Below are 16,549 nucleotides of genomic sequence, written 5' to 3'. Positions count from 1 at the left end.
AAAACTAAGAAAATATCACGTTAATATTTACATATTCCATGAATTTGTTCTGAAAGGTCTAAAGAAATGAAGAAATTAAAGAGTGAAAATAAGGTACAATAAGGAAAGAATGAAAACAGGTTTGATAACCAGGAAAGCTAAGCAGAAGAGTATTATATAAACAGAAAAAGTTATAAAAGAAGCAGAGCTGTCAGCAAGGACCAAAAAAACCCAGGCCAGAACAACCACTATCAACAAGAGATGAGGAGAGAGTGCAATTTGGTGTCAGCCCTCTGTTTAGCACCAGTTCTTCCACCACCAGTGCATACTGCAAGTAAGTTAAGATCTTCCACTTAGATTAAGGATCATCTATTAATCACTGTATGTTCATGAATCTTTTCAATATGATCCTAAATGTAATCAGATGTGCAGCAAGCTTACTCATTTGTTACGTACAGAACAAAGAAAACCCCACCAAAGAAACTTAATCTAATTATGCTGGAGCAAAGTCCTAATACCTACAAGCTTCACACTGGTTTAAATCATGCTTAAACCAATTTAGCACCATGTAAAAATTTCCTGCATTAAGCTAAATTTCCCCACGTCCAATTTTAAACGGCTCAAGGTTTATCTCTATTAGCTCTTTCCTCCAGGGGAACATTAATACATGTAGAGCAGAACAACTGCCAGTATCCTGTATCCCATGGGAAACAGTTAAAAAACCCAGGAATTTATTGAAAGTGAGCCTAAATGTGAGCCACAGATGAAACCACCTGAACTGTCCACTAAACCTCCACTAAAAACACCTCCTCAGCGACCACCTATTCCACTCTGGCAAGATTGGGAACTTTTTTCCTGGATGAGGAAAAAAAGAGTAATCTCTAATACTTTTAATAAGCCCTTTAGAGTTTTCCCAGACATTACCTTATTGGTTAATGAAGACTAATTAAGACTGGAGGAGAGACTGACCTTTACTGCACGACATTCACTTAAACAGATTGGGAGGAAATAAAAATTACACATATGAGATTAAGAGCTTGATTCAGGTAGAACTATTAACTATGTCAAGCACTGCACAGGCAAACAGTATGGGACAGCAAAGAACTATTTTAGAGCTGATGAATTTCAGAAGACCTGAGCTCTGTTCCCAGTTTCTACATTTTTCTGTATTCCCCTTTACCCCTTACATTTTATTTTTGTCTCTTGAGGTTGTAATCAACTCTTATGGGATAGGATAGTCCTTCCCTGTAACTGTGCAGGCCTCACATTGCACCCATAGCAGAAGGGACTTACTGTACTACAATCAGGAATGAAAAATGAATGAAAATTAATGATAAAAAGGCCACGGAATATTCAAACTAGTATCAGATAACAGATGCCCAGGCTAAGTTATTTTATAGGGCTTGTGTGTTAGCATATTCCAACAGAGTCCCTTCTACTTCACCAGTCAATGGGCACTGGAGCAGCTCCAACCAGAGCCCAAAGAGGTCACCGCCCCACGGAGAGTTGGCAAAGAGAACAGTCCCCTCCAACTGCCCCAGGGCTAAGATAGCAGGTCTTAACCTGTGCAGTTTAAATTAGTTTGGCCCTCAGTCATAAAGGATTAGGGAAGAGGTTCTATACAGGCAACAGAGAGATGGAGGAGCTTCTTCCAGCTACTGATAGAGAGAATAAGCTTAGAGTGAGCCTTGATGAGATTAGCGAGGTGACAGAACAGCTGCTGCTGCCTGGAGGGTGTTCTCAGTCCCCTCTAAACTCAGCTCTGTTCTCACTTTCTCCCCAGTGCCAGTCTGGAGCTGGTCCAGTGTCTGGGGCAGCTGATCCAGCTCACCAATGCAGCAGAAACCACATGAGAGGAGAGGAAGAGAGGGAGGAAAGAAGGGAGATGGAAGGGGGAGTGACCACTCCAACAGCAACAACACTTGAGTCCTGGCAAACCACACCCTGAGCAGAGTGAGGACAGCAGGATACATCTACTCCAGAAACAATTTGTTCTATCAGCTGTTAGACAGGCTCTGAAAATACCACCTTAAAATCTTCAACTAGAAACTTTTCTATTTAAAACTTACTTTATCTCTCCCGATGGGAAGTGGCATAGCTGTGTAAAGGTTTTTTCTTCCATCAAACACTGGTTTGCGGTCCCCAAAAATCTGGGTTTTAAAGTGCTGAACCATATGCTCCACTATTTCTCTGAAAATACAAAAAGATTAAGTTAATTCAACCTTTTACTTTGAATGTTAAGTAGCAGACGAATACTAACACTAATATTTACCAATACAGATATTAGGTAAATGAAAAGATTGTCCATTTTTGGCTATTAAAGGCAAGATTTGTTTGACTGATCTGAATTAATGCAATCTTTTCCCAGACTATACTGTTTTCTTAAAACTGCTATTTTTAGCTTTTTCAGGTTTAAACTTTCCTTCCTCTTTTCTGTGATCTAATGAAACTGGTGAAGTGAAAGCTTGTGCTTTCTCATGCTCAAAACAAGAGGTGCTGGGTATCTCCTGGGGCTTCTGCTTCCCTGTCCTACAGCCCTTTCTGCAGAGGACCAGAGACCAAAAACTCAGCAGACTAAGCAGCTTTCAAAAATATCACTATCCCAGCTTACAGCCTCAGTGTAATGATGACAGTTGTATGATGACAGCAACATGCAAACTTTTTGCATTGCACCAGGATAACTTTTAAATTCAATTTTTTCATGTCCCCAGAAAAACTGGGATCCATCCAACAGAGCTGGATATGCCCTTTTACCAGGACCTGTGCATATTAAAAATATTCATTTAAGCATGGCTGGAATTAGGCTGCATGTCTGTATGAATGGGGAAACCACTCACACAGTTCTTGTGAAACCACAGTGTTTACACACTGGTCATGCAAAGCAGTTCAGCAGCCATGGGAGGTCAGCTGGAGTAATAACACCCTTTGATGCCAAAGGTCTTTGGTCCCAGTGTCCCAGAGAGACATCCTTCAGGCCATGTGTGATATTCAGAATCCATCAGCAATCTGCAATCTGAACACACAGCCTGGGGCAAAAGGGAATTAAGAGGTTAAAACGACAGAGAAAGGAAACCACTGTTCTTTCAGCACTGCTGACAACCACCAGCTCAGAGATATTGCAGGTGAGTGCTTCATACACCTCCATTTGGCAAGGGAATTAACCCAGCACACAGTCAGGCATTAGAGTGCTGCAAAACCTGAGATGAAACTCTGAGCTCATTCAAGAAAAGAATTAAGACTGTTTTAACTGGCAATTTCTTTGCTGTGTCCCAAGACTTATCTTAAAATAAGATGTGACCACTGAAAGAAATTCTTATGACTTCCTGTGCAGTATGAATCAAACCTGACCCAGTAGTATCTGCCTCAGGTCTGCAGTGTCTGACTGAACAAGTAGACAATCTGAAGGGTGGGAGGAAGGAGGTACTTTTCAACCTTGAGTTAAAGACTGAGCTATGGAAACCCCACTCTCTTTCTGAGCAAGTTCTTCTGATTGTGAACTGCTTTACATAAAAAAAATGAACACTTCCACTTAATGCTTTCAAGCTTCAAACCACATCCACATTTAGCAACAGAGCTTCTCAGCTGTGGGTGGAGATATCAATGAAAACTACGTTATTTTCTCCATGTGAAGTTAAAAGAAGGGTTATTTACAAATTCACCAACTTCAGCCCTTTGGGACTACTGTTCTACCAAGCTCCTGTAAGCACACCAAGAACTCTGGGCCAGCAACTGGACCCACAGTTCATCCTGCACACTAAACGAGTCCTCGTGAATTAAAGTGTATAACCAAACTCACACTGCTCCCTCAGCCTGTCCAACTCCCCAAATAGACCTGGCCTTTCTGCCACACATGAAGAATTGCAGCCAGACTGTATTAATTTGGCACAGCAGCACATTGTCTCAGCTGTGTGTTTCCCAGCCCTGCTCCAGCTCATGTCTCAGTGTGCAACTTGCACGTACACTACACATCCTGCAGGGATCTGCAGGGCCACAGCATGAGCTGGAGTAAGTCCTAGAGTAAAACTGAAGAATGAAGCTGGGACAGATGAGGGAGTAGAGTAAAAAAAAAACTCCCTCTATCCTTTTTAGACGTTACAACATGTAAAGTAATCGTAAAAACTACTTACTAAAAATATACATCTGAATTACGTAACCAAAATACTAGAAACATGTAAGCCAGCTGGAAAAAAGCATCATTTAGAATTACATTACACGTGCATCCTGCATAATCCCATATACAGATATCTCATATCCCATGTATCCCAGTACACACATAGGACTGAAAGGTCACAGCTCACAACAACCCAGGTAGGGGCAGGTGAGTGCAGGTACATTACAGGGTAATACACACAGCAGTAAGAACTCAGAAGAAATAAAACATACAGTTCAGTAAGTGAATCCAATCTGTATTCTTACCATACTGCACTGAGAAACGTGCACCACACCACTGCTGAATGCATTTATGACATCTCTGCTTACTGCAAAGGGCATTTAATCTGTGCAGATCTGTCTCGCTCCTGTTACAACAGGGGAGTGACCAACCTGACAAAGCAGAGCAGGACAAGAGCTGGCAGTGGAGAAAACTTGCTGCTGAACATAATCTGCCTTTTCAGTGAGGAAAAACTGCTTTAATAATTATGCTCTCTGCCACTGGCAAGCACCCACATGCAGGACCACCACAGAATGATCACACAGAACTACAACACACACAAGCCGTGCAGCACTCAGCTCCCAGAGGAGCTACTGAGGCAATGTGGATCACTGTGGATCTGCCAGAAGCAGTTGTGAGGGCTGGAGCAGTGGTAGGAATATCAGTTAATAGAAGCAAAGCTCTCATGGCTCCCACTGTGAAAAAAGTGACTGCTCAAAGTGGTTTTCAGTGGTCCAGTGCAGTAGGAGCACATGGGTGAAATCAGCACCTGCCCTTGGGCAAGAAGAGAGTTCAGTTTAATACATTTAACAACAGTCTTTGCTTTTAAAACTAAACTCAGTTCTCGACTACCTGGAAAATTAAATTTATAACAGATCATCGCAGGAAAAAAAAAAAAAGGACAGCAAAGCACAGTGATGCTGCTTTATGAAAATACTATCATCACCAACTCTTCAGAATAACAACAGAGAACGTCCTCAGGTTTATTAAATTGCATAAAGAAAACTGTGGCTTTCAGGTGGCTTTTTTGACTCTACACTTTGTTCATTTTCATGATTCCATATTCCACCCATGTGACCTTTTTTAACAAGGAAAGGTTTTGCTCTTGAATATATAAACAAGCCATTCTGATCCTCTACAGCTGACAAGTAGGTAGTTATGATGATGACACTTGTGGTTTTCCAGTCAGTGCCAAGTCTCGTTCTCAAGTTTCACTTCTGGCAACGCTGCTCTTTTTCAAGTCAATGAAGCAGCACACTCTGACTAACAAGGCACACATGCCAAGTGCAAGACCTGCCTGCTTGTTTCCTCGGCCACCTTGCTATCTGTTTCAGGAGCACAGCTTTCCCTTACATAGAATCTACTGATGGAGGATAATTTCTTACCTAATTTAGTACCTCTACGATCCTCTCACAGCAGCACAAACAAATGGGTTTTTCCTTCCTTTGGGAGTAGGGAAAGGTGGGAAAACAAGCTGGTTACACCAACTCCCTGCTGAAGGACTCATCAATTGCACTTCAATATTTAACCAAGCAATACTAAATCATATTTAACAAGTTGGCTCATACTGACCCAGCTCCTCTAGAGCTAGTACAGTTTATCCATCTGTCACCAGTGGCTTTGATCAGCAGCATCTTAAGATGCTGACAAATTCAATCCAAATAAAGACTTGGAGTGAAAAAAAGAGTCCATGGATGGATATGCAAAGTTGGAAGTGATCAATACAACCAGTGGCTAAAGCCAGACACATCCTCTCAGCCATCGGGGAAAGCACATGGGTCCAGTATTTTCAAAGGAAAACAAGACTGTAAATAAACTGAGGAAAAGCAAAGCACAGTATTACCTGTTAACTCTTCTAGGGCATTTTTCTGGCTTTATATCCAATTCATAATGGTAGATATCTATTTTAGGAATGTCCATTTCAAAGAAGTTGGCCTGCAGTTTGATTGTTCTCCCGGAAGTGCCAAAATCTGGTCGAGGAGGTGGTTTAAAGGCATATCCCTGGATTGGTGGTGGCAACGGTGGAGGAGGTGTGAGCACTGAAACAGAGAGAAAGCACAGCTTAGCCATCAGCTCTATCAAACTGACAGCTCAACAAATTTACCAATGGCTATCTGACCAATGAATCACAGCACATTTCAACTGGTAGCTTTTTTTAAACAATCGAAAGCATAAAAAAAAAAATACAAATAATCAAAAACCCCTGCTATCAGGAGTCCATTAATTCTATCTTCTTCCCACGCTTGTTCACCATTTGCTGTATTTCCTAGCCCTGATTACTGAACAGAATCTTAAAATCAGTTGCATTTTCCTATACTACAAGTCAGGTAGGTGGGAATGTCATAGTCTAAGTGGGCACTGCTGAGAAAGTGAGAACCAAGATCTTCCTTACAGAGAAGAACCTTGGTTTCAAAACAAATCACTTAACCATCTTTATTTAAGCAAACACCTAAAAATGGAGTTTCCACCACTTTCCTCCACGCTGCAGCTCTCTGGAAAACACTATGTATTAGAATTAACTATATCCTACTGCTTCCTTTACACAGAAAGCCATCAGAGCAAATACTCTATTGCTGCTGTACTGAATTCTTGAGCTCAAATATCAGACATAGATCAGACAACGTGAAGCAGAAGCACAACAGCTGTTTGTCATTGTTTCAATCTAGGGAATTCCATTAAAATCCACAGAGAAGCGTGTGAGGTACCAACTCAAGGTACTGAAAATTTCAGCCTCAGTACTCAGGTGTTCTGTGCTCTGGAGCAATAACAACTTGCAGCAAAACCTTCACATGTGAAGTAACCCAGGAGGCTTCTCATTACTTATGTAAGAAGCCAGGTGTGGTTTCCTGGGATTACCAAACTCAGTTCTCTGCTAGCACCAGAAACAACACACATCCCTTCATTAACAGATCACTCACCACTTTTCCACCCTTGCTTTCCCTACTGGAAAGCTGTTCCAGAACTGTGATGCTTCAATGCTCATAAACATCCTTCTACTTTTATTTATTCATTGGCAGGTTATACTCTGTGTTTCTTCAGATTGAGCACTCCTGACTGCATTTTTAGATTTAAACCAAATTCCCATTTAATACTTAATTCTAGACTAAATTACTTCTTTTAGTCTCTGCTCATAAACCTGACAATGCCTCCTATACTCCACGGTGAAGTTTCACGTACTTATTCCTAACATTTATGCAAAGTTTGTTAATGAAATAATAAGACCATTCCCATCATTAGTAGCATCATTTCCCCACTTTACCCTTCAAGACTCCCCGTGGCCAGTTTCCCACTCATCAATATCTCCTTATTTTTACCGTCCTACTAACCTGACTTTCAGCACCAATTTCCCCACATACTAAATATTTCATCAGAATCCAGATAACTTGGTTTGATATTGGGAACATGCTAGGCAGATCTGTTAAATTATTATTTTTTTTAAAATCCTGTTTCAGATTTTGTCTCCCAAACATATTCTGAGGCATCCACCCTTTTAATGTCGTGCCACCAAAATTCCATTTGCTTTTTCCCCTCTCTTTTACAAACATTGCCATTAAAGCCTGTGATTCTCCAACACTAACTCCATCAAAACATTAAAGACACTTGTTGCTGAAGATCTGCATTTCCATGACTTAAAACTCCAGTTTTGCCTTCAATAGCAATACAGCAATTCTCACTTTAACATTAACCATCCCAGTTGCCTTTGCAGTGCCAACACCTGCCCTGAGAAATGGAGCAAAGTGTCACCTCAGCTCGACTGTGACCCAGTCCTGCCAGGAGCAGCACATCTGCCTCTGCATCTGACCTTGGCCACTTCCAGCCCTAAAGGAAAGACAAAATACTCAGCTCACTAGTTCTGCTCAACCTTTGGCAACTTTTTTTCTTAATTCTCGCACATCTTGACTTCTCAGACGTGACTTTTCACTTTTTCCCACCACTTACAGGCCCTCTCCTTCCTTCATATTTTTCTGAAGGTGATTAACTCACTCAGGTGGCCCCACAGTCACCACATCCCCTCGTTTGGTGTGGCAAATTCACAGTTTCTGTGTCATTAGGTGGAAAATATCCTGTGCTGTGGGTAAGACACCTAACAAAGTTATTTATAGCATTATCAGTACAGCTGGAAATAACAGAAAAAATATTCCCACAAATATTTACACTTGCAATATGCCAAAGGTTTCCATGATCCACTCTCAAATCCAATCAGGAGGATGTGCACCAAGCACCTGCCTCTACGCCTCCAGAATCTCGTTCACCATCTTTTTCCCAAAGAAATCTGTCTCCCACATATGATTCCAGCCATTCTGTTGCTGAATTCTTTACAGTTCATCACTGCACATATTTTTATTTCCATCTTCCCCTAACAGAACGTCCCCATTTGAAAATTATGTCCTAATCATTAACGTTATTCTGTGATTTTTTTTGTGTATTTCCATGATCCCCATAACACCATCCATTCAAAAATATTTTAATTTTCCGCTCAGGCTCCTGGAATTTGTATTTTAACATTTCCAATGCTTGTGACCCACACTCTGCATTCCAGGCATGTCCTTACCACTATTACCTGGCCAACTGCTATCAATATTGAGCAATTCCCTTCTCTTTCCTGTTTATTTTTAGGCCTTCTAACATTTCTGTATCTAGTTCCACATCCTAATTTCGCTGCCCTTCCTTTTTTTGTGCTACATCATGACTAGATTTCAGAAATAAAAAAAAAAATTAAATTTAGGAATTGGAAGTACAAAGACAAGCATCATGGAAGGGGACATACACCCCCAACAAGCTATTTATGCTGCCAATTACAGTAATTTTGTAATTAAGCAATAGACCCTCCTCCCTCTATATTAAAATGGGATTGGGTTTTGCTTCACAGGGGCACAGTGAAGCTGTATCTGTAATTGTTCAGGGACCAACACAAAGACATGTTGCTCAACAACATCACCACATCCCTCCACTGGCATTTTAGTGAATAAAAGTGAGGGCACAGACTCAGTTTTGAGAATAAGATGAAATGCTGAGAGAGGCACAACTCCTAGGGAAAGATGTGAACGCAGTTTTACAACCTGCATGACTCATGGAGGGGGGAAAAAAAGCACCAAGCTGCTCAGAAAGCAGTACCACTGCCACCTGCATTTTCGTTCAAAACAGTTTTTTCAATGATTTGTTTTTTACGATCCAATTAAAGAAAAAATTAGAAAAAAAAAAAAGGAAGCTATTTCTGGCTCAACTCCCAAGGCAAACTTATTTAGGGCAGGGTGTTGCTTCAAGGAGATAAGTACTGTTTATTAAACAGCAGCACTGACCCGATAAGCACTCAGCCTACATTTCTGCCGCCTCAAACAGAGACATGTGTGTTAACTACAGAGCTGAGGGGTGGGAATTGAACTCCAGGGGGGAAAAAAACTAAATAATACAACCATTGATCTGGATTCACATGTTGGACTACTGCCTCAAATTAAGAATGCAAACCCAAACTATCTTGTGTTAAACTTACTATAGCAACCAGCTGTGAAGTATAGCATTACAGAATGAATTTGGTGCTGACAGAACAGAGGGATAAGGCTCCACCTTGTATCAAAACACGATAGAAGCCCTGAGCCTTGATCATGAGACACAATTGCAACGTTCAAAGTGATTGAGCTGCCCCAACTCCCTGTCCAAGCACTCCTGCAAAACTCCCATCACTCACTTTTCAATGTGACAGAAGCTGTATGGACACAGGAATGTTTTCTTTAGTGCAAAGGTTCCTACTGGGAAGCTTTTGCAGCATGGTGAGGTGTGTTACAGAGGATGCCACTGGGCATCAGAGCTGGAAGTGATGCCCTGCCCCAGGAAACCTGCCAAAATTCACATCCCAATGCACGTGGAGACACCATCATGAACACAGATGATGCTTTGGGAGAGACAGTATCCCAAAGCGCTGGAAAATCTACATGCATTCCTGGATTCTACTTTTAAAGTGCTGTCAAGGAAAGAAGGAACTAGAAAAAAGATGAAAGACTAATAAACTGGAGCATCCATGTGCTAAAGTATTGGAAGCTCCTCACTCATTTGCTAGATCATACAATGAATAATGAGAACATTTCAGCCTTGATATGATGATTGAGTCCATCAAGAGCCCCATTTTCAAGTGTGAATTAAGGTAAGCTGGGTATGGAATAATGAGGTGACAGTATCCTGCCTTTAGGCTTATTTTTATCAGGAAAAAACAGAGACTTCCCATTATAATTCATCCTATTTCCATAAACTAAATGTTCATAGTTATCAATCTTAAAAACAGCAATTTCTACCAAAAAAAAAAAAAAAAAGAAAGAAAACCTAGCAAAGACAGATACTAGAAAAGTAACAGTCTTGTGGCCATTTTATCAAATAAAAATAATAATCCAACAAAATTTTTCTGTCAAAAGAGAGTGGTGGGGGAAAGGCAGCTGTAGAAGAACACTGAGCAATCACAGAAATGTGGTTTTAGTTAAAAAAAAAAAATAAATTGCTAATTGGAAGCTATTGCAAACCCAAAGCTAGCTGTGTGTGTGCTCCTACTCCAGCCATTACTGGGGATCAAAATCAGAGATAAGGGTGACTCAAGGAGCAGACAGGCCAAGACACTCCAAGTCTATAAAAGGTGTGAATGAGCCACACACTTGGATAAGTCATGTCTACTCCAAAATCCACACAATTATGTAATGATATTTTTCAGGACCATTTGCTCCACAACCACTCCCCAAACTGGGAGAGTTCATTTCTTTTGTCCTTCATTCTTCATCATTTTTTAAAGCTCAACTGCTGGTCTGCCCAGCATGCTGGAAGTGCTGCCAGTGCGTTAAACGTGCAGGTTGAAGATTTTTTAGCTGAGAATTATGCAATTTTAATGTGCAGTCAGAGGCCTAATGAGTTACTGAATAAGAAGGGGTCAAAGCAGTTGCATCGAAGGACTTGTCGACACAGGAAATCGTCTGAGCATAATTACACCAGTGCAATTATATCAATAAGTTTCCTTGTGTGGCAAGTCCTAACTCATATTTAATAATCAGGTGATGCTTTCACAACTCACAGTACGTTTTAGCACTGGGCTAACCCAACTTATGCCTATCAAAAGGCAGACTCTTTAAACCCATTTTTCAAAAATACAGTCTCTAAGTGAAAGTAAGGTGGAGGAAGGAAGGAAAGAAGCCTTATTTGGAAGCATCACTTTCAGTTAAGGTTTCTGGATCATCACTACGGGTGTTTTCAGGTAGTACCACCATCATGCACATTCACTGCTGCCTCCAGGTCAGTCACTGATGCCACCACACAGACCCAGAGAGAAGGGATTGATCCTTGAGCAAAAAAAGGGGTTTAATAACTTGTCCTCAACTAGTAGTCATCACCTATTTTGCCTCCAGAACTGCAGGAAATAATGAAATGACAGACGTGTTCATCGTGATCAGGTTAAAAAGAACCAAGACTGGCAAAGGAAGAGCCTCCAGCAGCTGCTCCAGAAGAACTGAGCATCAAGAACACTGAATAACGTAGGTTGGAAGGGACCAGGCTGACTAGTCCAGTCAAGTTTTGAATATCTTAAAGGACGGAGTTTCCACATCTCCTCTTACAACCTGTTCCACCCCCGTGGTAAAATAAACTTGCCTTCTATTCAACTGGAGTTTCCTGTGCTCCAGCTTCTGCCCTGTTCTGGTGCACCTGCCACAAGTCTGGCTCTATCTTCCAGAAATAGTTATTCAACTACCAGTAACAGAGGGAATTCAGAAAGGTTGTGGAAAACATCCAATACAAATCCTTAACAGGAGCTGCACAGAGGTTTTATGTATTTTATTTACACATACATAGTCAGGGAAATAAAGGAATACATGGAGTTCAACCTTTCTTTTTAGGACCCAACTAAATGGTCCTAAAGTTTCTGTCTTCAAGTTTCCTGACAGTCTGGGTTTTGTAAAAAGTTCAACTTTCACACTGGCTTTCTGTTAAGAACCGTTAGGGAATGATAGGAGGGAGGCTGGCAGTGTCTTCCATGAGATAAGGAAAACCCAAAGCTGCAGCTCATAGTCCTTTGATATTATGGGGGCAGAGAAATCTATATGGACCCTGTAGGTCTGTCTGCTGCTCACTAAGGATGTTTTAGAGTACAGACACTAGAAGTTCTTCAGTCAAGCTACAACACTTTTTGACTAGATAATACACAAGAAAAAAGGTTAAAGGCTTATCTGTTAATCCCCAATAATTCAACAAACCACAAGCAGAGCAGAGGAGATGATGTGATCAGATCTTCAGTTATCAATTTTGATAAAACCCTCCCTAAGGTTCTTCTGGTCTCTCAGTGAGCAGCTTCCACAGTTCCTAGCAACAGCACACTGCATGTGCTGAGGTGAGCTATGAGAACAAGGGCTGATTCAACACTGATGAGGAAACATGAAGGAGCTGTCCTCACATTTGGTCATATTTTAAGTCCCTTGTATGACTACTGAGACATTAGATCCCACTCTGCCAGACTGCTTCCAATTTCTTAGCACTGGAGTATGAAATTAAATACCTTAGCAAACAGTAGAAGTGTTAGATAAACAGCACTGCCTTCAACTTGTAATCTCATTATGTTCAGCAGACATACTCTAGACATGATTTTTATTGAATAATTGTCACTTCCTGCAAAAGAATTCGAACAAGGGGAACTCTCAAGTCAACCCTTTGATCTACTGAGAGATGTCCCTGCCCATGGCAGGCAGGTTGGACGGGATGATTTTTAAAGGACCCTTCCAACCCAAACCATTCCATGATGATTTTGTCTGGAATAAATAATCAGTTACAGATCTACAGCTCCCTTGGTTATTCTGGTTCCTTTCCGACCTCTGTAAGACAGAGATGTGATCTCTTCATGGTGCAGAAGTGATATGATCCACTGAGACCGGAATCACTCCCAGACACCAGCGCTGCGAGCGGGTGCTGCAGCCACAGATCAAAGGGAGAAACAAGACATCAATCCAGTTTGCTTTGTGAGTTAGGGCCACATTTCAAAGAAGAATATGTGAAAGACTAAGAACAAAAGGCCAGGGAACCAAAGAGGAAGAGATCAAGGCTCCAGCAGAAAGCAGCGGGCGAGAAACTAAGAATGGTTCTTTCCAGCCCACAAGCTGCTTCTGGACAACGTCAACCAGCAAAAGACACCAAGTGTTAGTACTCTGGTTTCCTCCCACATTCCCCTTTCAGCCTCGACCTTCAAAGTCAGCCTCCACATTTTTGAACACCAACAAGCTGGTTCTCACCACCTGCAAGTGGGAAGAGCACAGCAGAGCACCATGAGAGCACCCACAGAGCATGCAGAGTGCAGAACTTCCACCCTTACTGTCAAAGATCCAGGTGGCTTGACCCACCCCTGCATGTGAAATGGGACAAAGTACCACCACAGTCCTTCTGAAGGGACGCGGGGAAATGCTTTTAATTACAAGCTGCAACTTGAATTAAGTCCTCCAAACAGCAAGCCCTATGCAAACAACGCAGGGATGCTTACATCTCACCCACAAGTCAGCAACCCAGTTTAAAGCTAAATGTGAATTCAAAGTACGAAATAACTCCATCTCCAGACAAACCTCTACTCCATGAAGGGGGAAATGGAGAACATTCTTAGTGCTGTTTAACACACTCGACCATAATGATTCATTCTCTTTTCCACGCCTTAGAAAATGAACTAATTCCAGATGTCTTTTCTAGCAATTTGAAATACAGAATATAATGGTATTTTCTGCAATCATAAAGAGCAATGCCTCCATTCAGTACAATCTCTCTTCCTTGCCACTCCAAAAGGCCCAAAGTGAATAAACATATCTTTGGGGGGGGGGGGGAGGGGAATGAAAATAAAACAACCCACCCATTGGCCCCTATTACTCCCTTCAGGCTGCTTCTCCCCTACAGAAGGTAAAACCAGAAATTATGTATTCATCATCCCACATTACACTTTTTGCTTATCCCTTGTTTGCTGAAATGCTGCACTCAGGTTAGGAAAGAAGTGTGGCTCCCCCTCCTTCTATATTACCTGACACTTGCAACTGCACAGGTCTGTCAGAAACAGCCTAACCCACCCCCCACTGTCTTTATTTTATTTTTTTCAAGCTGGTAAAGCACAACTTCTTCATACCTCAGGACTGACTCTCCCAATAATTTAACACACAGACTGGAGTTTCCATCCATCTAGCTGGTGTGAAGGTGAGACAAACAAGCACTTGCATTCAGTCCCCAGGAGCACAGTCATTCCAGCTCCTCCAGGTGCAGAGGTGCAGAGCTGAGCTCAGCGAGGGGTCCGTGGCCACAACCCCACCATTAAGCACTTCAACACCTTCTGCACACACAAACTGCCGTCACATAACACCCCTGGAACTGTACAGCTCACTGTGACACTCCATCACCTCCACACCTCCAGATCTCAGTCTTTCATGGATTACTTTTTTCCTCAGAAACTGTAAGAACTGGTCTCCACATTGCAGCTCACGAGCAGACGCTGGATAGATTAAGTCACCTGAACCAGAGCACAACGTTGCTCCCCCAGCCTGTCCACCAACACTTTCCCTTTCCCTTCCCTTGCCATTACATTCCGTGTCTCTCCTCCGGCCCTCTGTGTCATTAGAGACATTAGTGCCCACAGGACCACAACATCCTCGAAACTTAACGAGCCTTAATGGCTCAGGCTTTAGTCACTGGCCACTGGCATGTCTTTCCAGTGTGCTGTGCCTCACCAGCTGGGATCTGGTGCCACAGAGGCCCCAGATCCATGTTCCCTGTGGTATTCACATTGTATACAACTTAATGAAACACAGAAGTGATTTGTCCTTGGCTAATTAGAGAAATAAGGCAGGATGGCTGTATTTTGTGCTGTACCTTTGCAAGCACATTCATACCCACACAGACTTTGGCTGACACTGTTTTTGTGTCAAACCTAAAAATAAAAATTGTCTTCATTCCTAAAAAAATATACAAAACTCAGCTGCTGAGCTATAACTCAGAAGTAGCCATGCCTTCCTTGAAAAAAAAGAAATCTTTTCCCATACCCACACTGGATTAATCTACAAAAACAGGAACACTCTCGTGGTTTAGTCTCAGAAAAGAAAAATTCCCAGCTAAGAGCTGAGGTTATGCTTTATTTTATCATTTTAGATAGTGAAAGCAGCTGTAGGAGCATCTTCGACATCCAATGGTATCTACCGTGGTTTCCAGAGATAGGGCTGTGGTTTCCAGCATCACTGCAAAGAGCGTAAAATGCAGGTTCAGAATAGTGGAATAACTGAGATATGACAGAGTGTAGGCTGGCAGCAGAAGTCCCCCATCAGAATTTTTTTTCCTATTATATCTCAGGGTTTTTTCCTCCACCTGCTTCTTGTAAGCAACAGAAGTTCTCATATTAGTTGATACAAAATAAAACTCAGCTATGAAAGGTAAAGAAAGTCACAAGTTTGCTACAGAGAGGCCTCCATGAAGTCTGATTTTAAAGATTTGCAAGACAAGCAATTAGGAAAAAACCCACACTACTGTATTCTGATCACATAAGGAGACCCAAACAACAAACCTTCATTTCCTTGCCCTGGTGGGAAGTTTCTTTCTTCTGAAAGAAGCTCTGACATTTTACACAACACACCCTTATGCAAATATTCTGAATCCCTACGAGTTATTCCGAAGCATTCCCTCATTAAACACTGAAGCTCTTCCCCCCCCAAGTGAAACACACTTGTTCACTGAGACATTCATTCTCTTGTATTGTCATTTCTACCACAGCTTGGGGTTCTTCTCTATTTTATTTTTGTTTTGCTTGTGGTTTGGAGGGTTGGTGGTTTTTTGGGGTTTCTTTTTAAACCCATGTCTCTCAACAGAAGTGTCTAAGTCAGCAGAGCTGAAGCTGACAAGTACTATTATTTAAGAAACCTTATGTTTCACTGGCAGTTAAAAACCACAAACGAGAAAACCCCTGCCCTTCCAAAGTCTTGTCCTCCACGAGGATTTCAGAAACTACGGAGTATAATGGGATAAGAGAGCACAACTAGCACAGAAATTGATAAAAAAAGAGTAGAAAGGGAGCATTCACTGCAAACCACAAGCTGCATGAAAGGACAATGAAGTAAGTTCATAATCAGAGGATAAGCAAAGCCAAGGACACAGCAATATTTAGACAGGAACTCACCCCCCGTGTGAACAGACCTTTAATAGTAAACACTTGCTAAACAAGTTTTAGAACGTATAGAACGAGGCCCCAGCAATAATTATGTTTTAAAGCTTTATTCATCTACATGACAAGTTTAACTTCAAACAATTTTTAGATTGATCTAGCTCAGCCAGTGAAACCTCCCCTCTTGGGAATTCTTCTAAAATTGGCTTATTTAAAATAAATCTAAATTAGCACATCCACACACACTTCCTACTACTAAATTAAAATTTAAATTTCATTATTTTCTC

General features: G+C 41.5%; 1 protein-coding gene across 2 annotated transcripts in view; it reads right to left on the bottom strand.

Moving 5' to 3' along the window:
• AGO2 (argonaute RISC catalytic component 2) overlaps positions 1-16,549 on the bottom strand; it is a 43,958-nt gene that overhangs the window by 21,042 nt on the left and 6,367 nt on the right. For both annotated transcript variants that reach the window (XM_032688864.1, XM_032688872.1), the window contains exons 2-3: positions 5,973-6,168; positions 2,049-2,169 (exon numbers count right to left, since the gene is read on the bottom strand). In XM_032688864.1, coding sequence (XP_032544755.1) covers positions 2,049-2,169; positions 5,973-6,168 — 317 coding nt within the window. The remainder of the gene's footprint in view (positions 1-2,048; positions 2,170-5,972; positions 6,169-16,549) is intronic.

Source organism: Chiroxiphia lanceolata, chromosome 1 (assembly GCF_009829145.1).
Source record: "Chiroxiphia lanceolata isolate bChiLan1 chromosome 1, bChiLan1.pri, whole genome shotgun sequence".
Lineage (NCBI taxonomy): Eukaryota > Metazoa > Chordata > Aves > Passeriformes > Pipridae > Chiroxiphia > Chiroxiphia lanceolata.
This window is presented reverse-complemented; position numbering and strand designations above follow the sequence as displayed.